The 23,826-nt window shown below is 40.8% G+C and overlaps 1 protein-coding gene across 1 annotated transcript; it reads left to right on the top strand.

Moving 5' to 3' along the window:
* Window positions 1-50: 50 nt before the first annotated feature.
* On the top strand, window positions 51-2,721 carry LOC115779342 (uncharacterized). The gene is made up of 4 exons (XM_030727953.1): window positions 51-567; window positions 822-926; window positions 1,336-1,543; window positions 1,686-2,721. The coding sequence occupies exons 1-4, from the start codon at window positions 395-397 to the stop codon at window positions 2,148-2,150; spliced, it is 951 nt and encodes a 316-aa protein (XP_030583813.1). The 5' UTR covers window positions 51-394; the 3' UTR covers window positions 2,151-2,721.
* Window positions 2,722-23,826: the final 21,105 nt, after the last annotated feature.

A 23,826-nucleotide genomic window follows, 5' to 3' on the forward strand; every position in this document is an offset into this window, starting at 1 on the left:
TGGCTGTTGGCGCCAACTTCTTCTTTCTCTCTCCTCCAGAGATAAAAGAAAATGTGCATATTCCCACCAGACCGCAGTCTGCCACCTACTGGCAGCCGGTTCTTTCCAGCAGAGCTTAGTTTGGAGGGGGAAGATTTAAAGTGATGCACAGGCACTCCTACGGCTGTAACGAAAACAGGGTACATTGTCCCACTTAACTGAATCTAAATTGACAATAAATCCAAATAAATTTGCTTTTTGCACTTAAAGAATGAAGTTATTTATTATTTTTTATTTACTTTTCTTACTGCCGTGGAAGCAGAGTGAATGGGGGACCATTAACTGACGGACCAGACAGCTGCTTTACTATCTGGCGCCAGTATGTGATTCATACTCGACTTGCAGTCCATTCAACATGAACACCGCTGAAAAATTATTAAACATAACACAAAGGGGAAATAAGAAGAAGCTTGTACTTATAAAATGGCTTCAAAAACTGAAATTACTCTCAAAAAAGAAGAGATGCTCTCTGTGTGAAAGAAAAATGAAAATGAGAAAAGGTGGCAACACAAGAGATGGATATCGCTGGTAAGTTCTTGATTTCCTATAAATTTCTTAAATTTGACCTATGTCTTCCATATGCCTGAATTACACATTTCTAGGTTAGTTATTTGCATTTGGAGAGTACTTTGAAAGTACTTTAGTAAGACATTTTGTAAAATACCATCAGCTAATCAGCACAGTCACAAAAATTTAAAATATTATTATTGTTGTTTATTGATATTTAATGTATTAATTCATGTATTCATTATGTTTTACCAAATGGCATATTTTGTTCAAAGGGTGTGTCGAAGACATAATAGATTCATGTCCAAATCCATAAGAGATGGGTCTATTTTCTCAGGCTCTCGCTCCTCCTTGACTTCTTGGATGATGTTCATGCATAGGTTTGTTACACAGACATACATATAGTCATGATAAACAGTAAGTACATATGTACTGCATGTAGTAAACTATTTTGACTCATAGCATAATATTAAACACAAACTGTTGTAAAATTAGGTAAATGCAACCTTGAATGAGCAGCAACAACATTTCATTATTTATTTAATAAAAGCTACGCAAAAATGAAGAAGCAGTATATGAAAATTAAGTACTAACTAAGTACACCCCATGATTAAGTAGTGTGTAGAACCACCTTTAGTAATATCCCTTCTATTCTACCACATTATTATTTTATAATAATTTCATACATGTGACATAACAGTAACACCTTTTACATGATTAAGAAGTCAGTAATAAACTGTGTTAATATCACATTAACATTATTCATATAGGTTTACTACATTGCTGCAGGTTTGCACAAGGGCTAAGACTGAGGCAAGTGGACTTAATTGAAGAGGGAGTCTGTGGAAGCAGCCGCACTTTGTCCAAGATGTCCAAGACACTAAGGAGGGTGTGTGTGCAAGCAGTTAAGCACCTGAAGAGGAGGGGGAAAATGAGAATAGGTGGAAGACATGGTTTTGTTGTCATTGATGAGAGCAAGTTTTGTCACAAGAGAAAGGTAAAGATATGAATTTATTTAAGATATTAATTGGTGAATAATGGTGATAGGTACATCTGTATCTATGAAATTGTTGTTCAGACAACTGCAAATAAATCATGCCTTAACACTGTCCTCTTTCCAAAAACTTCTAATTTTTCAGTATGCACGCGGGCGATTTGGTGCTACTTGGCGCAGGAGAGGCTGGGTTTTTGGATTGTTGGAAGTCAATCAACGGAGAAGGAGGCCTGTGTTGAAATTTGTTCGCAGACGAAATTCTGAAAGACTACTTCCTATTATACAGCGATATGTTAGACCTGCAAGTACAATTTTGAGTGACTCTTGGCGTTCCTACTGCAGACTGAGGCAACATGGGTATATACACTACCAAGTCAATCACCAGAGGTTTTTTGTTCACCCTGCTACAGGAGCACATACCCAGCATATAGAAAGGTCCTGGAGAACCTTTAAGCAAGAGGTGTACCGTTTCAGAGGCAACATGACTGAGAAGTCACTGAGAGAGATCCTACATTTTATTGAGTGGAACTACTGGCTGGGTAGACAACACAGAAATGGACCCCTTGGTCGCCTTTTCAAGGATATAAGAGCCATACATCCAGTACAATAACATCACCCCTGTGGCTGGAGCCTTTTTGCATGGAGTTTGTATGTTATCTCCAGATCTGTGTGGGCTCTCTCTGGCTACTCTGGCTTCCTCCCACAGTCATGCATGGGGTTAGATAAATTGGTGATTAGCTCTAGGTCTGACTGTGTAAATTGACCCTAGTTGTAAATGTGAATAGTTCGTCTCGGCATTAGCCCGATGACAGACTGGTGACCTGTCCAATGTGTAGCCCATCTCCCGCAAATGACAGCTGAGACAGGGTCCAGCTCCCCTGGAAAAAATGCATAGATGGATGGCATTTTGTTTTTGTGTATTGGACATTTAAAATATGTATTCCATTGTCATCCAGATATAAAATGTGCTGTGACAGAGGATCTTCTACACTCCTATGCAATTTCAAAAACTATTTTAAATAGACCTCTTAGCTATGCTTAATATTGTGATCCTCAAACAAATACAATGCAGTTATTTTCCAGCGAGCTTTTAATGAGTGTTTTATGCATGTTTATTTTTTTAAATCTAATACTTAATGTTTTTCAAACAGGTAGTTTAGCATTTTCCATGTGTTTCCAGTTCATCATCAGAACTCTTGACTTTTGTTTTATTCAGTGATTAACTTGGCAATAAATACAGTTTACAAGCCTGATTCTTGCTTATTACACAGAACCTACCACCATTATTTCCAGATAATGCTCACACTTCTTGTAGTTTGCTTTAATAGGTTATTGCATAGAAACAGTCGGTTTTGCATTTTGCAGCCCTGATTCCTGCTTAATACACAGAAACTACCATGAGCATTTCCAGATAATGCTCACACTTGTTGTAGTTTACTTAAATAGGTTATTGCATAGAAACAGTCGGTTTTGCATTTTGCAGCCCTGATTCCTGCTTATTACACAGAAACTACCATGAGCATTTCCAGATAATGCTCACACTTGTTGTAGTTTACTTAAATAGGTTATTGCATAGAAACAGTCGGTTTTGCATTTTGCAGCCCTGATTCCTGCTTAATACACAGAAACTACCATGAGCATTTCCAGATAATGCTCACACTTGTTGCAGTTTACTTAAATAGGTTATTGCATAGAAACAGTCGGTTTTGCATTTTGCAGCCCTGATTCCTGCTTATTACAAAGAAATTACCATAAATATTTCCATTTAATAAGCCAAAGCATTAAGCATAATATTTAGGCTATTAAGCAAAGCAGAATGCTGAGAACCTAAGGTATAATTAATTCAAGCCTTATAACATGGTAATACCATCCTATTATGTTAAAACATTAGCCAATATTACTTCATAATTTTGCGTTTATTACAATTTATTAAAAATTATGAAAAGTTAAATGCATAAACATTACTTCCTTATTGCTATCTCCATACAATATTTTTACCACATTTTTAAGCTACTATTACTAAAGGGTTTAGCCTCATGGGCATATCTCTGTTTCCACAGCATTACCATCAGTTTTGGGGGCCTTACGATCCATTTACATAAATTTCAGTGGAATATTACTCAATTGTAACCGCTGTTGTTACCAGCAGTATTACTTGATATTAGCTGGTAATTACCTTGATAATTGGATGGCAATAACCGTTAAATTTCCTCATTATTACCTTCTGTTTCCAGCTTTTTCGCTGTTGTTACTAGTGGTATTAATTGGATATTAGCTGGTAATTACCTTGGTAATTGGATGATAATGTCCTGTATATTACCCCATTATTACCTTTTGTTTCCAGCTTGTTACCCCATTATTACCCCCTTATTACCACATTATTACCGAGCTGTAATAGAAAGTGCTACCGAAATTTTTATCATTTGTAGTTGGAACCTGATGTAACTGTTGACAGGAATTTTTGGTATGTGGACCAAAACATACCGAGAGACTTCTCCAGAAATACAAGCTTGTCTTTTTTTCCTTGTAACTCTCCTCCCTTCTTACATTTGCATTTTAAAGCCTATAATGTGTCATGTTTGATTTGAACCAAAAACTGCCCTGCATACAACACATTGTAATAAAATATGGTACTCAAATGTTCCTACAGAAAGTCCCTTCTGCGTCATGTTCAGAATCGTGCAGTTGCATTAGTGAAATATTTTAATTTTAGTACTGACACCTGTGCTTCAAATCTACTAGTTCAGAAGATCTGCAAATTGGACAGTGATGGAAGGGAGTTTGAAATCTAAATATATAATTAGGATTGAATAAAAATAAATACAAAACTGGTAACATAATTTGTTCTGAAATGCCACTTTTGCTGTGGCTGTGGGTACCACAGTGGGCTGGGTCCTGCTCCCATATTCACAAAGCTTCCCAGCGCTGTGAAGACAGTAGCTCCTAATGAAATCCTAATGAAAAAAATAAAATCTCAGGATTATGATATTTTCAAACAATTTCTACTTAAATTCAAGACTGTCTAAATTTATTATGCTTTATCTCCTAAATTCGACCAGATCACACTTACCTTTTATGTGATATGTAAGGCCAGGCATAGGTTCACAATGAATCATTTCATATTTGGCAGTACCAAACAGGAATCCTATAGCATTAGAACTGTAAGGCCAAAATGTGTATAAGATTTAAGATTTAAATGGTAATGTCTTAGATCAGGGATCCTCACATCCAGGCCTCGAGGGCCGATGTCCTGCAGGTTTTAGATGTGTCCCTGATCCAACACACCTGATTCAAATGGCTGGATTACCTCCTCAGTATGCAGTCAAGTTCTCCAGAGTCCTGCTAATGACTTCTGTATTTGACTCAGGTGTGTTGAAGCAGAGACACATCTAAAACCTGCAGGACAACGGCTCTCGAGGCCTGGATGTGAAGATCCCTGTCTTAGAGTATTTGAAAATATGCTTATTTGTTTTGTGACCTACATACTTGGTTTGCTTGTAACCAGAGCCCATATTCACAAACATTCTAAGTATCCTCTCATTGATCACCTTTCATTTCTCCATCTGCCAGTTATTGTGATGTTTTCATCAAGACTTTGGTGCTATTTTGTGGGAGATGTGAGCAAATCCCTAAAGAGAAAAAGCACAAAGATCACTGCACAATCTAACCTGCAGCATTTCATAAAAAGGCTATTTCGTGTTTAGAGATTATAGCTTTTCCTCCTGTCTTGTTGTCCCTGAATGCACCACTCAAACCATTAGAACCACAGAAGAAAAATGTCTTCACCTTTACTTAAGTACCAAACTTGTGAAACCAGCTTTAAATAAAAAATGCTAAAATGCCAGAACAAACAAATTGCAAAGGCAGTCTCCAAAACACCTGCTGTGTTTGTGGCTGGAACACAGTGTGGCAGGAATTTTCAGAATTTAGCCTGAGGTATACTGTGGAACTTCGTATGAACTGTCAGAGCACGTTATTGTTCCATGATTTCCTCCCTTCTTACCTTTGCACATTACATTCTATAATTTTTTGTTTAACTTGGACCAAAACTGCCCTGCTTACAGTAAATTTGCATATAATAAGGTACTCAGATGGTGTCCTATAAGTCCTTAAGTGAAACATTTTCATTTCAGCACTGACACATGGAAAACAGGTGGAAAAGGGAGATTTTTTAAAATTTTATCTCAGTGAAGAGGTGTGGCTGACGTCTATTCCTCTATGATACATTCATTCAAATTACATGAAGGTTTGATACAAATTAGTGTAACAGAATAAAACACAGTCTTGCAAATACACAAAACAGGCTGTGAAATTGACTGACCTGATCATAGAATTTATAGTAATTGGTGAAATTATGAATGCTTTTATACAATAAATATAAATTAATTAAAAGCCATTGTTTAAGCTACAGACCTGCATGTGCAACAGGAAGATCGTTATGTCTGTGAATGGTTTTGTTACTGTAAGATTTAAATAAGTGAGAGTGCTATCTGTTTTGCTTTTTTAAAAATTATTACTAGATGTTTTTGTATTTTGATGATCACTTTATTGCATTTGGTAGATGTGAGTAAATCTATGATGAGACTGAGCACAAACACACTCTAACTTGCAGCATTTTATAACAGGCTGTTAGTAAAGCAGCACAGCATTTTTTCAATTTCTTCAACATTTGTCAGGTGAGAGTCGTACTACAAGGCAGAGAAAAAAAACTGAAAAAAATTTGCTGCAAAATTACAACTGCAACAAAAACGTTTGCCAGAGAATGTAAAGGAATGCCTCGTTACATCACCTGACTGCCGACAGAAAAGAGTTGGTGGTGTAGTCAGCTAACAATGCAATCAAAAAAGGATGCTGGTATATCTGTTACAGCTCCTCAATGACATTCTCCACAAACTACTGTTGGAAGTCACTGCATCATGTTTTATAACTGTATAAGTACTGTCTGTTGTTGGATTGCAAAGGCTCACTGAATGCACCATTTAAATCATTAGCACTACAGCAGGAAGCTGTGATGGACTGTGTCTTTACTAGTTAAACCAGCTTTAAATTAAAAAGTGATTAACTTCCAGTTCTCAGACACCAAAACATCCATTGTGTTATAATGGGTGTGGGGTTTGTGGTTGGAATCCAATGCAGCAGGTATTTTTGGCATTGAGACAAGGCATGCAGAGAGACGTCTCATAAAGGACAAACTTTTGTGTGTTTTCACTTTTGGTGCAGTAACAAAATATCAGCAGACAAAAGAACTTGTTTGTTTTTTCCTTGTAACTCTCCACCCTTCTTACGTTTGTACTTTCCAGCCTCTAATGTGTTCTTTGATTTGAACCAAAAATTGCCCTACATACCGTATATGTTAATTAAATGAGATTAATCAAATGCTGTTCTAGAAAAGGTTTTTCCTGTTTCATTTAGAGGATCAGGCAGCTGCATTAATGAAATGTTTCATTAATCATTTTAATACTGATACCTGTGCATCAAACAATTTAGAAAGGCTGCAAAAGGGCCAATAATGAAAGTGTCTTCTGCCTTCCTCAGTGCAGCATTTGATTGAGGCAGAAAGTGTGAGAGAAGAAGAGAGGGAAAAGAGGGGAGAAACAGAAGAAATAAGGGAACAAAGCTAGACACACGCAAACACACACACACACACACACATATATATATATATATATATATATATATATATATATATATATGTGTTTTTGTGTTTTTTCTTCTGTTTCTCCCCTCTTTCCCTCTCTTCTTCTCTCACACTTTCTGCCTGTCAGACTTGAATGTCATATTCTGTGAACAATAATCAAAATGAATGAATGAATAAAAGAAAAAGACAAACATCAACAAGAGTAGCCTATAGAGAACTTATAGAGCTCTTGTAAAAGCAAATATGTTGGAATAACAATGCTTTCGGATCATGATTCTGATTGTGTAAACTGCCGGACATGAATATTGTTGGAAGTAGTTTTATGAGTATATGAATGCATTTATCTTCATGTATCTTCACTTGTGTGTGTAAGCTGTTAATCCAGTTTTAAACAAAAACTGATAAAATGCCAGAGCAAACAAGATCACACCTTAATTTTCTTCTCTGGAACTCTCCTCTGTTGTTATCTTTGCACATTATGACTTCTAATGTGACATGTTTGTTTTAATCCAAAAACTGTCTCTCTCTCTCTCTCTCTCTCTCTCTCTCTCTCTCTCTCTCTCTCTCTCTCTCTCTCTCACACACACACACACACACACACACACTCACAGTACAATTTAACAAAATAAGATACTCAAATATTGTCCTACATAAAGTCCTTCCTGTTTCATGGTCAACAATTTGGGGTGGTTGAGGTATGCGACGTGCTGAGTGCCTTTCTCTTTTTTTTTTTAATCAAATCACTTTAAACTTTTTTTGAGATATGTATTAAAAAGGCCAATTACTGTCAGTGGTAGCATGAAACTGGCCTTTCATCTGAAAGCAAATAGAAACACATGCTCTCATTCTTATATCACAGGTGCATATCATGGCATTGCTCATTACACACAGCCAGATAGTATACATACAGTGCCCTCATAATGTTTCTGACAATTTATACCACCACAGTGGATTGGAACTCAAACAATCAATATGTGATCGAAGGGGAATTTTTTTTTTTTTTTGCCTGAACTGTTTAAGAGTTACATCCATTTTTATACATAGTCCCCCAATGTTACTATGCATCATAGGTGGGAATTAACGTAGTATAAATACTTCGTAACTGTATTTCTTTAGGTGTTTGTACTTCAAGTATTTACTTTTCTGACAACTTTTTACTTTTATTTCCTACATTTTTCCCCATTTACTCATTATATTTTCAAAACAGGCTCATTACTTCAGGTTTAATGCATTTGAGGGAAGTTTTAATTTCCCATCACTTTGCGCCTTCAAACATCAAATTGATTTGAGCCTAAATGGAGAGAACAGTAATTCACAAGACAATCCTATTGGTGTATCCATCACGACAGCTTGTCTCATACAAAGACATGAAAAAACAAACATAATTTATGCATCATTTATAGCACTGTACTCTGTGTATAATTAGTTTGGAATGATCTGGAACTGCATTTTTGGTGCAGATATCCATAGGTTGTGGTCACGGTAGAATTGGGTTAAGAGAACTACCTTGTGACACTCCATGTTTTACAGTTTTACTATCTGAATGGCAACCATTATAGTAGACCAGTGGTTTCCTGTCACTAAAATAACTGGGTAACGCTTTCTTTTATGGCCCACGCTTATGCAGTAACTATGCTTAATTTACAGGGATATACCCTGTAATTAAATTTAAGTTATTTGTAATTAGGCTGTAATATTTTTAATAAGGCCGTAATTATTTTGACTAAGGTCGTACTCTTTTGAATTAGGCTGTACTATTTTGAATGGGGCCGTACTGTGACAAATGCCGTACTACTTAAAATAAGTGTTATTCTGTTCGTGTAAAATTTTTTTCCATTATTTTACTCAGAATTGGCAGTAAACTAATGGGTTGACAATTTGTTTCAGTAAATGCAATTTTTAAAAAATGTTTAATAGAGTTATTACTTTTGTGCATTTGGGAGTTATACCAGGGAGTCACTTCTGATTTGAAGCTTTCTTTTTCAGAGGAGCCACAGTATTCAAAGTCCTGTGCAGTAGGGATTAGGGATGGCACGATACCACTTTTTTATGTCCGATACCGATACCGATATTTTACATTTGGATATCGGCCGATACCGATATAAATCCGATATTTAAAATTGATCCAGGCATTTAAAAACATTAAAAAAAAATTTTTTTTAAATAAGTCAACAGTCTCTCACACAACAAAATCAAAGTCTTTTAGTTGTCCCACATACAAGACTAAGGACCAGGGTGGGCAGAGCTTTTTAGGCAGTGGCACCGAAGCTCTGGAACTGTTTACCACTCCAGCTGACTCTGTGGCATCATTTAAAAAATAGTTGAAAACTTTTCTGTTTAACCAGGCTTTCTGGTTTCTGACTTTATTTTTATTCTTTTTCTTTTAATTTAAGTGATATTGTGTTTTAATTATTGTACAGCGCTTTTCTGTCTGTGAAAAATGCTATATAAATAAACTTTACTTACAACAATGACTATCGCCTGAATCCTGTTGCTTCTGTGTGAGAAGGTGATGCTTATGGCATGTTGCAAATTTCAGTAGGGCTGCAACTATCGATTATTTTAGCAATTGTGTATTCTATTTATATTGATTACCAAGTAACTGGATAAATACTTTTTTTCATATTAACAGTTCATCTGCATATTTTAACTTCCGTACTGCAGTTTTTTCCCTGTGTGAAACAAACAGGGTGGATGGAGCAGCTACAAAGTTCTCGTTTCTTCACTTACTGATCAGGTGGTTGATGAAGGACCTCCAGCTGTTTCCCAGTAAAGGTTTAATGGAGGTTACAGGGACGAAAAGGCTTCTGTTGGACACTAGAAAAACATTTCCTTCTGCTCCATCTGAGCGCGCCTGCTCCGCCTCTTTCCGCTTGTGCAGACAGACTGCACGTAAATCAGCTGGCTCCTGCTATTGCATCATCAGTGTTCACGTGAATAACTAGGGGCTGCGTGAGCGCAATCTTGTAATGCTTTATATTTACGAACATTCTCCTAAATACGTTTCTACTGCAGGTCTATATTTAGTCACAAATCAGGGATTAAAGTATCAAAAATATTTTGACGGGGAAGGGGTTCTTCCGGTACTGGACGGTCACTAGTGCTAATAGCTGCGCTTGCTAGCAGTATGTCCTGGGAGGCAGAGGAGTGTGATCCCTCAAAAGTTGGAGCACACCCTCGGGTCTCCCTTTGTTGGTAACATTTTTAAGGGTCTCCATGTTCCTTTTGGCTGAAAATTCAAACCCCATTAAATCCAAAGTTTCCAATAAATCACTCTGATGAACAGGTTCCAGTGCAGGCTGTTTATTGGACACCTTAGTTACACAAAACACAGACAGTAACATAGTTAAGACTGAGAAATACATACACACACAGACAGAGAAAGATGCAGGAACAAAAAGAGTAGAAGGAGAGGAAAGGACCGTAAGTGAGTGAAGTTAAAGAGTAAGAAGGGAGAAGTAAAGTACAAAAGAGTGGAAGAAAGTAATGAGTGAAGAAAGTGAGTAAAATGGGGTGAAAAAAGAAGTAGAAGTCCAGAGTTAAACAAAGTACAAGAAAGCAAAAAGCCCTCCTGGGAGTGAGTGCCTTGGAGTCGCTGCAAAGGGGAGAGAGGAAGAGCAAAAAAGCGCACCCCCTCCCAACTTTACCACTGCCTTTTATTGCCCAAACTCACACCTCCCCCTGCTGTTATCAGGGCCAGTGGGCATAGAAGGATGCTCCCAATCCACTATTAACCATACTAGTTCGATCCTCATGCAATGGCTCCATGACTGTTTTCTGGGGGAGGTCAAAACAAACAACTTTCCCATGAGAAAATACCTCCCACCGGAGCACTACCCCGCCCTTCTGTCCATATTTTTACATTACTTGAAACACTTTTAGGGCAGTCTTATCTCAATACACAAATTTACTCCCATACATTATTACGGTAGCTCAGGTGGGACTTCAACCCCCCTTTTTGGGACACACATGTTGGAGTTATGGTATAAATTCCATTCTGTTTATTATAAATTATCATATCTTCTGTTTGTATATTTTCTATAAGTTGTTTTATGTGCATATGATACTGTTGTTTTTATGTTTGAAATGGGAACACGTGGTGGTATTTCTTACAAAGGAAGTTGTAGTTACCTGCAGGCTGCTCTCGGCCTGCAGAGAACACATATAGGATACGTGTCTCGTATACGCCATGTTACATGCGCACATGTCACAGTATGCTTACGACCATATATGGTAAGGAAAAAGCCAAGAATGTTGTTTATTACATGCTGTAAACTGTGTTTGATGTAACCCACGTGATCTTATTGTGAAAATCCGAATAAAAGCGCTGCGCAGGAAGCAGTTCGCCAGGACAGATAACTTCCGCTCAGCTGAGAGCTGAGTTCAAGGAACGGATCTCTCCTCCTTGCGCAAGTTGAAATGAGTTGTGTGTTTGTCCTCTGAGTTTTTAAAATGATCTGAACCTATCATTTTTTGGTCCTTCGAGCCGGATCGGGACAGTTGCTGACTGACGCTGGAGGAGATGAACACCGAAGACTGTCTGACAGCCAGGATCATCAGTTGACCTGAAGAGAAGTCCTGAACCGTGAATTCGTCTTCAGGCCGGTGATTAGCTTCGCTCCTCCAGCGCCGTTCATCGCTCTCCCGGAGTCCGAGGGGACGTAACACCAACTGTAACACAGGTATGTGAAAGCCGCGCGTTATAAATTAGGTAGGCTTGCCGAAAGGAGTCCGTTTTATCCGATAGTTACCGCTGTGGTTTTCGGTTCAGAAACGCACAGGTCTGCTCAGGTTGGAAGAACGTAAAAAAAGAACTCCAGTGGTTACCGCTATACTTCTGAACCTTGGTCCAGATTTCTGGACCAGTGAGGTATAGGTCTGCTTCGGGCTGGAGAAAATTGGTTATCCTCAGTGGTTACGCTGCATTGGGAATGGCGCTGAGAAGACGGTACTGTGGGGTTTACTTTTGGTAATAAAAAGAAAGTAAATAGGCAACTCTCGCCAGGAAGAGAGGTTTCCCAAATTCGGATTTTAGAGATTTAAAATAGGCGCCGAAAATACGCGTATGTGTGTGTGAATGAGTGAATGAAAGTGTGTGTGTAAGCCGCCTTTTGACGTGGAAGCAGCAGCGTGAAGGGATACCCTACGGGTGCCAACGAACTTTACGGCCTGTTGAAGTACACAGTGACGGGCGGATTTGTTATTAGGTCCCAGAAGGACACGTGGTCCGATCGGGACAAAGCACGGGAAGTAAAATGGGGATTATGAACAGTAAACTGAGTAAGCCTGCCCTAGAGGGGGATTTAAAATATATGGAGAGATACTCCCCGGGCAGCACAACGTTCTGCAATAAATGGAAGAAAAAGTATGGTTTTAGTGGAAAGTTAGAGTTGAGGGGATGTGAAGATTTGGTAAGAAATTTAAAAATCAGTGTGGCAACACAAGAAGGGAAGTGTAAAGTTGAAAAAGAAAGACAGTTAATGGTAGCAAAAACGTGGTTGGAGCAAGCACAGAAAAGGGCCGCGGGCAGAGAACAAAAGAAGGGAAAACAAACCTCCTGTAATGTGCATGCTGCATTGTTAAGGCCAGAGGATGAGACGGTTAGGCCTTGTAGGGTGCAACCCCCACCTCAACCATCTCCCCCAGCTCAAGCACTTCCCCCGCAGTTACAGGGGGCAGATGGTAATTTACAGGTTGAGGTTGAGGGGGAGTTAGTGCAGTAATAAAATTTAACAGCAGGAAGGATGAGGCGATATCTGTCTTTTAGGGAAAAAAAAAAAAACAACAAAAAAACAACTGTAGCATTATTGAGCCATGGGCCTTACCATGTCTCAACAGGGGGGAATGGTAAAGATAAGTAAATATTTAAATGTAAAAGGTTTTAATAAATATTTAAAAAAAATAAATAAAAAATAAAATTTTTAGAGCATGTTTAATTTGCTATAAAAATAATCCACATGCATTCTATAGAATTGAATCAATGTAGGTTGTAAAAACTGTCCAGATGAGCATTCCCTTATCTGTAACCTACACACACCCTTCCTCCCTCAGGATCTCCTGTGTTAATGGGGGTCACATTTGTTAGTTTTATTGTCCTTTGGTTAGTCTTTTATGTAGGGACATGTAACTGGGGGAGGATCTCCTCTTCTTTATGGAAGGGTTAAGGAGGGGGAGAACAGGGGGGTGTAAAAAGATATAGGTGCATTGTGTTTCTCTGTAACAGGCAGAATTCATATACATACTCAGGAATGTATGTATGTGACTAATCCTTGCACGAGTGATAAAGTATGTAAAGGAATCTTCTCTCCCTCATTTGATAAATACATTTCTATAACAATTTTGGTGATTGTTGGTAAGATCCAGTGAGTTTTTTCCACAAAGAGTGACGAGTCTCTGGCCCAGCTGAAGAAAAAAAAGCTTCAGTCCTCTTGCATTTGCAAATTGAGGAACTCGAATTTTCACTTCTTTTTTGGACAGCTGCCTGGATTCAACAACCCTGCCTTAGAGGCACGGCCGTAACACCCATTAAGTGAGAAAGATTCCAAATAATTTAAAATAGGAACTGGGAAAAAATAAAATAAAATTTTTGATTTAAAAGGTAAATTAAAATTGCATTTGTCACTGTCAGGGTTGGATAGACATTGGGAGTCTGCTTAAAAGGGTAACACCCACCAGCAAGTGGGTGGCACGCAGACTGAGGCACGTGTAAAAGAGGTTAAAGATAAGTTGTTTGACTTAAGGTGATTAGGCCTCATTGAATGTGATCTTTTTCTTTGTTTTCTAGACATTGAAGAAAACTTGTGAGAGACGTCTCACTAGGAAAAATGGGATCTTAGAGCAGTGATGTTAACCCTTCCCCTGACAGTGCCACATGAAAATGAGATAAAGAGATATGGATCCAAATATTTGGGATCTGTAAATTTTTGGGTTAGAGTGTGCAGAAAAAAGTGAAAATTTGTAAAACGACTAAATATGAAAAACAAATGAAATGTTTGAGTGTTAAGGAAAATGGAAATGGGAACGTAGGAATAGAAAATTAATAGTTAAAGAACTCGGCGGAGAGCGAGATCTTAGCAGAACTTGAGCGGCAGAACAGCTGATGCTCTAATTAATGGAGTGGCGGTTTTGGGGCCACCTCCATTTGGTGTTACTTGTGATAACTCATCTCTCTATGCCCTTTTTGCAGGCAAATTTATAAGCGCTGAAAATCTCTGACCCAGATCTGGACTCCTGCCCTCTGATCAGACATCGTCTGGACCAGAATGATTGTCGGTAAAAACGAGACCCACCACCTCCACCTCTTCATTGAGTCGCTACTGCACCACAACCTGCAGACAAGCAGTACAGCTCCACCTCAGAAGAGCCCTCAATACTGCTCTCTCCTGTATGGAGACAGACCAGATCGGCTGCTCAGAGCAAAGACCTGAAGTGTGACAGCCGTCACACTGAACTGAGCAGCATGCGCAGGAGATGGTTAATGAGAAGAAGAACCACCAGAAGAAAAAAGGACAAATAAGATGCTGACAGAGAACAGCAACATTGACTCTGTACTGAATCGTTGTCACTAGGTAAAGTGTTGCCCGTGGAAGAAGAAGGGGTGACTTTTCCAGGTGCGTCGAGATGACAGATGTTACAACTGCAGCCTGATGGGTCATTGGTGAAACGAATGCCCAAGACTGGTGAAGGGAACACGGACTAACCAGACTGTGTCACACTGATCGGAGAGGAGGACTTCAGACAAGTCAGATGAAGGCGAGTTGCCTGATCAGCAGAAAAGGGAAGTGAGATATCACAAACACAGACACACACTCATTCATTACTGGCGTCTAACACACAGTCTAGCACACGTGCAGCAACCTGCTCAGCAGGTTTCCTGTAACATATTATTTTAATGCATCCATGTACAGTTGCATTGGAATTGCATAGGAAAATGCTTATGCTAAATTTAATTGTAAATGGGAAAATTTTTCTTTTTTGGTTGATTCGGGAGCAACAAATTCTACTGTCCGTGAATATGCATTATTTGTTTCATTTAAGTTAAAGTGGACGCCACATCTATTCAATGTCCACATATGGGAATACAGTTAAATAAGTTTTGCAGTTCCAAGCTCAGGAAAAATAGTCAGGACAACTGTTCACCCAGTCTTTTAGTGCCTAAAATGTTTTAGCTTCCAGGAGTAAAATTAAGTCTAACTTTGTCCGATTATATCTACCAGTGGAAACTAAGTCAAAATTCATTTTTCTAAAAAATTTAGATGAAATACGCAATTTGGTGAGTCCTAATTCTGATTTTATGCCAAAGTATGATGTAGGCCCTGTGAACCTTTTATCAGACTGAAATCTGCTTTTTGCCCTTGTTAAAAACAATATCCTCTTAAACCAGAGGCTGTTGCTGGCATAACACAAGTATTTAACTCCTTATTGGCTACTGGAGTTATTGTTTCATGTCTTCTCCCGTTTCTATTCCTTTTTCCCTGTGGAGTTAAAAATAGGGCTGTTCCCAGAGCCCCTATAGTACCTAATCCACATGCCATTTTTTTTTTTTTTTTTTGTGGCTCCTTTCACAGATTACCTGATGGTGTCAACCATGTTGGCTCTGATCCTCTGTTTCAGGGATTCAAGCCTTTGCTACTCTGGAGGAGTGTCGTTTTTGAGCTAAGTGTACCTCCACCCTTCGTGGATGGTTTCTTCAAAGAAAGAAAGAAAAAAAAAAAAACCTTGTCTGCCTTCCCTTGGTTTGCAAAAATGGAGTCATGGGTCAGACCATGTCTCCAAAGGGGGGATACTAAGAATGATACTTTGAAAAACAAACTGGCCAAATGTTAAGAGGAAATGTACATGCGCATAACACCATCAGAATTAGGACTTACTCCGTATGAAATAGAATAGAATGGTTTTACTGTCATTATATAGGATATACAATGAGATTGGAGGGTCACTCCTGTTTAGTGCCATATAATACAAAGTCAAAACTTACTAAAATGAAAATAACATAATCTAATATAATCAAATATATAGAAAATAAAATGTATATTAAAACTAAAGAAAATAAGAGATGTATAAAGTATACACTGGTATATATATTATATTCATAAGAAATATATTCATTGTAATAGAAGGCAGAAGAGAGCTGTGATTTGAGTGAGTGGATGAGGAAATTTTTATAAAGCAAACAACTGATGCTAACAAGCGGCCAGAAGCTTCTCTCTTCACAGGTGCCACTGATACAGCCAGGAGACTGGGTGCTGGTCAAGGTCATCAAATGGAAGTGCTGGTCGAACCCGAGGTGGGACGGTCCATATCAAGTTCTACTGACCACACCAACAGCAGTGAAAATCGCTGAAAGATCTACGTGGATTCATCTGAGTCACTGCAAGAAGGTGGAGCCACTTACTTCGGAGTAAAGGTGGAAGTCTGGTTACAAAGGGGGAAATTCCTTATAGTGGTTTTTTCGTCTCAACCCAGTGAAGAAAACAGCTGATCCCTACTCCTTTAGAATGGCGCCCTTCTGCAGCTTCATAATTATTTTCAGCGTGAGCACACTGCTAATTTTAGGAGGAACATCTTCATTAAATTACACCCAGTACCCACATGAATATGCAACCAATGAATGGTGGCAGTTAATGAACGTCACAGCTCATGTTAATAATTGGACAAATTGTTATGTGTGTGCACATATGCCAGTGGCAGGACACAATACTGGACTGAGGCCTTACAATGTTAGCTGGGAGCACTCGTGGAGCCTCTATGGGTTGGCTACACATCCAGGGAAAAGAGCTAAATGGAGTGAAGCAAATCTTATTATAATTTTTAAAAAGTAAAGGGGATAAGTCCTCCCATTAATAGTAATTATTTCATGTTAACAGATTTGCCCACCAGGCATCAGGTAGCAACCCCCTTTCTGAGGTGCTAATGTTGAATCATTTGCCAGAGAAAGCTTTTCCAGCATGTGTTATAGCTAATGGAACCACCAAGAGGGAGGACTGTCAGTCTGACCTGGCCTACAGAATACAGATGGACACTGGAGAGCTGAGTCAGTGCTCACGAGTAGCACCAGGACCCAAGGGAACAAGAGTGTTAGCGGATTGGTATTTCATCTGTGGTCACAAAGCATACGTGTCCCTTCCCCCAGATTGGGGAGGCCTGTGTAGTGTTGCATATGTGTCAGATCATGTCTTTTTCATGCAGTACCAGGCCAGTCATCCACATCACAAGACGAAGCGACAGGTTGGAGAGTGGCTCACGAGCCATTCAGAAGTCCCAGAGGAGCTCCGGATTTGGGGAGTCGGAGCGAAGATTGCCCAGTCTATCTTTCCAGGAATTGGACTGGGATTTGTGCGTGACCAAGTGGAAATAAATCGCTATGTATTATTACGTCTGGTAAATACAACCATAGCTCTAGGACAAGGAACTTTAAAAGAGTTAAGTTCACTCAGAGCAATGGTGATGCAAAATAGGATAGTATTAGATCTTTTGACAGCGTCCCAGGGTGGCGTGTGTAAGATTATTGGTAAGACATGTTGTACTTACATCCCAGATGAAGATGATGCTGGTGGAGCCATAAGGGAGGCACTCGACAGACTGACTGAATTACAGAAATATGTACAACAGCACACTCAGGAAAGCCAGAGTGATTGGTTTTCCTGGCTAAATGCGGGAACTTGGTGGCAGGTATTGTTGAAATGCCTGACTCCTGTTTTGTGTGTGTTAGTGTTGATTTGTGTGTTTACAATGTGTATTCTGCCCTGCATCAGATCCATGATAACAAAGATTTTTACTGGTTATGTTGTCATATTTGCAGCTTCAGATGGTCGACCAAGACGCTGAAATGCCTGAAGATATTTTGTAAATATGTAAATATTTGGCAATGAATGAAACCCACACTGAAAATGTGCAAGCAAGTGGTGTGGAAAAAAGATGCCAGTGAAGTTATGATAAACAGGGGGGAAATGTTGGAGTTATGGTATAAATTCCATTCTGTTTATTATAAATTATCATATCTTCTGTTTGTATATTTTCTATAAGTTGTTTTATGTGCATATGATACTGTTGTTTTTATGTTTGAAATGGGAACACGTGGTGGTATTTCTTACAAAGGAAGTTGTAGTTACCTGCAGGCTGCTCTCGGCCTGCAGAGAACACATATAGGATACGTGTCTCGTATACGCCATGTTACATGCGCACATGTCACAGTATGCTTACGACCATATATGGTAAGGAAAAAGCCAAGAATGTTGTTTATTACATGCTGTAAACTGTGTTTGATGTAACCCACGTGATCTTATTGTGAAAATCCGAATAAAAGCGCTGTGCAGGAAGCAGTTCGCCAGGACAGATAACTTCCGCTCAGCTGAGAGCTGAGTTCAAGGAACGGATCTCTCCTCCTTGCGCAAGTTGAAATGAGTTGTGTGTTTGTCCTCTGAGTTTTTAAAATGATCTGAACCTATCAACACACTTCCCACTACTTGACCTTCACACTGGCAATGCTGTGTACAAAGGTGAGCCTCTAAATATGAATGAGTGCAGTCTACTAGTGGAAAAATCCCAAGGCCCTAGGCAGAGCTGGCCTCAGTCCTTTCCACTCACCTAAAGCATGCAGTGTTCCAGTGTGTGAGTGACAATATAGGTGACAAATAATATATAATGTGACATTAATTCAGATTAATATAGGTACTAATAAATGATATAGTAAAATACCAATATCAGAGTGATAAAAATATTGCTTCGATGCCATCCGAAAGTCTTTTTCTATAGCCTCACCAAACTCCTCCCACACCCAAGTCTTTGCTTTGGCCACTGCCCAAGCTGCATTCCGCTTGGCCTGCCAATACCTGTCAGCTGCCTTCGGAGTCCCACAGGCTAACCAAGCCCGATAGGACTCCTTCTTCAGCTCCATGGCTCCCTTCACCTGCGGTGACCACCATCTGGTTCGGGGGTTACCACCATGACAGGCACCAACCACCTTGCAGCCACAGCTCTGAGCAGCAGCCTCAACAATGGAGGTGCGGAACATAGTCCATTCGGACTCAATGTCCTCAGCCTCCCTCGGAACGCTGTTGAGGTGGGAGTTGAAGACCTCCTGGAATGGGGCTTCTGCCAGGCGTTCCCAGCACACCCTCACAATATGTTTAGGTGCGCCAGGTCTGTCCAGCATCTTCCCCCGCCACCTGGTCTAACTCACCACCAGGTGGTGATCAGCTGACAGCTCAGCTCCTCTCTTGTGTCCAGAACATACAGCCACAGATCTGATGATACGATTACAAAATCAACCATTGACCTGCGACCTGGGGTGTCCTGGTGCCATGTGCACTTATGGACATTCTTATGTTCAAACATGGTTTTCATTATGGACAAACTGTGGTTTGCACAAAAGTCCAATAACAAAACACCATTCGGGTTCAGATCGGGCAGGCCGTTCCTCCCAGTCACACCTCTGCAAGTCTCACTGTCATTGCCCACGTAAGCGTTGAAGTCTCCCAGCAAGACTATGGAGTCACCGGATGGAGCACTCTCCAGCACCCCACCCAGTGACTCCAAAAAGGATGGGTACTCTGAACTGTCATTCGGCACATAAGCGCAAACAACAGTCAGGACCCATTCCCCGGCCCAAAGGCTCAGGGAAACAACGCTTTTGTCCACCGGTGAAAACTCCGACATGCAGGCAGCAAGCCAGGGGGATACAAGAATACCCACCCCAGCTCGCTGCCTCTCACCGAGGGCAACTCCAGACTGGAACAGAGTCCAGGCTCTCTCCAGGAGACTGGTTCCAGAGCCCAGGCCATGCATTGAGGTGAGCCCAACTATATCTAGCTGGTATCTCTCAACCTCACGCACTAGCTCAGGGTCCTTCCCCACAAGAGAGGTGACATTCCATGTCCCTATAGCCAGTCTCGATAGCTTGGGATCGTCTGCCAGGGCCTCCGCTCTTGGCCACCGCCCGACACACACTGTACCTGACCCCTACGAGGCCTCCTGTGGGTGGTGGGCCTTACAGGAGGGCGGGCCCATGTAACGTCTTTGGGCTGCACCCAGCCGGGCTAATGCCTGGCCACCAGACGCTCTCCCTCGAGCTCCATCCCCAGGCCTGGCTCCAGGGTGGGGCCCTGGTAACCCTATCCCAGGCAGGGTAAACTATTTCCTTGTTGTTGCAGACATAGGGGTCTTCTGAACTGCTCTTTGTCTGGACCCTCACCCAGGACCAATTTGCCATGGGAGATCCTACCAGGGGCACAAGCCCCCCGGCAACATAGATGGCAATTCACAATTCAGTTCTGTTTGTGTCTCATTAATTTACCTTAATTTAGCTTATTTATCTAAAGGGGCATACTGATTTTTATATTATTAGCTTTTTGGATTTTTCCTTTAATGTTTGATCTAATATCAATTTGTTCAGACATTCAAAATTCAAAATGATCACTGCTCTATTCGTTTTTTTTTCTTTTGTTTTTTTTTGTTTGTTTTTTTTAATCTTAGCTTTAAACAAACCTACCAAATGAATGAAATGTAAATGTACAAAAGTGTAAATCGGTAACTTGTATTTTATTCTACATAAATAGGTTTTTTAGTTCTCTATCTTTTGCTTTGTAACAGAGCGGAAGCTCAAGGTTTGGCACTTTGTTTTGTGACTCAGATTCAGCTGTGTTCCACAAACTATTTACATGCAGTCTTTTTTCTAACATTTCTTCTGAGGTTTTACTAAGACTGAGTTTCTCACATAAACTTTTCTTGAAATTTAACAACAATCTTCTGGAAAAAAATTACCTCTAATCATTTGCAAAAAATACTTCAATTTGGGATTTTCAAGACATTAGTCTGTTATATTGGCTTTATTTATTTACACACAGCCGCTTGCTGCAGCAGTGCCACAGCCACGTTCCACACCATCTGCAGTAACAGCACCCAAGGCACGACCACACTCCATTGTGCCCACGCTACCTGTAGCAGCTCCAGCCCCTATGGTCTCCTTAGTCACTCAGGTACCCTCAGCGTTGCTCACTTTAGTACCGCCGATCCCTTCAGTGCCCTCAGCTTCAGCCCCTTTAGCCTCAGTGCCCTCTGCTTCAGCCCCTTCAGCCTCTGGCTCCTCAACTCCTTTAGTCCCCTCTGCTCTCTAAGCTCACTCTGGAGTTTCAATCTCTTCAGTCCCTTCAGTTTCAGCTCCTTCAGTTTCCTCAGTCCCATCAGTTAGCTTTTTCAGCCCCTTTGGTCCCCTCAGCTCCCGCTTTAGTCCCTCGGGTCCCCTCAGCTCCTGCTTTAGTCCCTCGGGTTCTTTCAGTCTCCCCGGTGTTAGTCTCCTCAGTTCCCCCAGCTTCCGCCACTTTAGCTCTGGTCCCTCCTTTGGTCCCTTAAGTCCTCTCAGTTCTCTCAGCTTTAGTTCCTTTGGTCCCCCCAGTAGCTTCAGTTCCCTTGGGCTTCAGTCCCCTCTGGTCTCTCAGCTTTAGCTTTGGTCCCCCCAGGTGACTCCTCAGTTTTGCTCCCCTCTGTGTCAATCCTTTTAGCATCAGCTCCTTTGGTCCCTTCAGGCTCCTCAGCTCCCATTGCAGCTTTGCTCCCTTTAGCAGCTTCATTTGCTTTGGTCCCCCCAGTAGTTTCAGTTCCCCTAGCTAACCCCTCTGCTTTGGTCCCCTCTGCTTCGGTTCCTTCAAGTCCCTCTGCTTGAGTGGGGTGGCTGTAGCTCAGTAGGTAGAGCAGGTCACCTATTGATCGGAAGGTCAGCGGTTCGATTCCTGGCTACTCCAGGTTACATGCCAATGTATCCTTGGGCAAGATACTTAACCCCAAGTTGCTCTCCGACCATCCTGTCAGAGTGTGAATGTTAGCTAATTAAAAGCACTTAGCTTAGTAAACATGGAAGTGCTTGTATGAATGGGTGTGCATGGGTGAATGTAAAACATGTTGTATAAGCACTTTGAGTGCTCTGACTGAGTAGAAAAGCGCTATATAAGAACTAGTCCATTTACTTTAGTCAGTCCAGTCTCTTTTAGCCTCCTCGGTTCCCTCCTCTTTGGTCCCCCAGGTTCCCTCAGTAGTTTCAGCTCCCTCAGCATCAGTTCCCTTGAGCTTCCTCCACAGCTTCAGTCCCGTTAGCCCCCTCAGTAGCCCCAGCTTCATCCTCAGCTCGTTCACCTTCAACTCCGGTCACTTTAGTTCTCTCTGTCCCTTCAGGTCCCTCCTCAGTTTTGGTCCCCCTAGTCCCCTCAGTTTCGGTCCCTTCAGTTCCCCTAGTCCCCTCAGCTTCGGTTCCCTCTGGCCCCTCAGCTTCGGTCCCCACAGCTTTACTCCCTACATCTTCAGCTTTAGGCCCTCAGGTCCCCTCGATCTCTTTAGTTCCCTCTGCTCAGGTCCCCTCAGCTTCGCTCCCTTCAGCCCCCTCAGCTCCGCTCCCTTTAGTGCCTTCAGTGCCCTCAATCCTTCAGGTCTCCCCAGTTTCTTTAATATTGGTCCCCTTAGTTAGTGCTGCAGTCCCTCTTGCTCGCCTTCGTCCTCGCCGCCGCTGCTGGAAGCGCGGTCGGCCTCCAGTCTCGCCTTCATTCTCGCTGCCGCTGCTGGGAGTGCGGTCGGCCTCCTGTTTTGTCTTGCCGCCACCCTTGTGGTTTCCCTGGCAGGGACTTTTTCCAGCCTTATGCTGCTGCTTTTTGTTTCCTTCCTTTGTTTGTTTTTGGACTATGTTCTTGTGTTTTGTTTTGTTTAGTTCCTTGTCACTTCGTCATTGGTTTTTCCCTGCTGTGTGCTTTATGGCACATTCATGTTTATGCCACATTCCAGTATTTTTGCATTTTTGGATGTTCCCCCTGTTTCAGGAGCGCAGCCAGAAAGGTGCATCCGACAGTCTTCACGGCCTGTTCTGATCAATTTCTGAGTAAGTCTTTCACTGTATTTATTCCTTTCATCAAGAATGACAACTCCTGTCAATATGAAAATATTTGCTCTTTATTTGCCAAAGTTACACGAGGGGAACCAAATATTTCAGCCGTCCAAAAGATTGTGTTCCCCCTCCATGACATGGGAACAAATTAATTTACCAGCAAGTCTTTTACGGTGTAATTTTACAGAGAAATCGATCAGATGCGCTGTGAAGACAGTCGGATCCGTGTCTCTGGCTGCAGTTTGTGCTCCCAACACAGGGGAAACGGGGGAACAGAATTTCGCACACTTTGATGTATTAAATGTTTTACTTTCTTAAAGTGTTTCAGGTGCCTTCCTTCGCAAACAACCTGTTTACCTGTCAGTAACCCATCAAGCGTCATGAAGGAGTAAATTATCCAGGTATGGCCACAAACTGCATCAGTTACATGGATTCTGAAATTAAACTTAAATAATTCTGCATTACACTTTGTTTTACATTTATAACTGTACTTCCAACTGGTTAGTTGATTTTAAATATAGGCACCTCTAACCATGAAAGGGTTAAGTTTGCCTTATGGTCTTTGTTTTAGATAACTGTGTTTAGTTTTACTAAATGGGCATAATCAGTGCTTTATTTTTTCTCCTGAAGTGAGCTATATCAACTTTCATCACCATATGTTATATCATTCTTTCTTACTGAAGCATAAAGTAAATATCTAGACTAGATATTTTGTTAAAACACTAATAATTCAATTCAATTTAATTTATATAGCGCCAAATCACAACAAACAGTCGCCTCAAG

This window comes from Archocentrus centrarchus, chromosome 4, assembly GCF_007364275.1.
Source record: "Archocentrus centrarchus isolate MPI-CPG fArcCen1 chromosome 4, fArcCen1, whole genome shotgun sequence".
Lineage (NCBI taxonomy): Eukaryota > Metazoa > Chordata > Actinopteri > Cichliformes > Cichlidae > Archocentrus > Archocentrus centrarchus.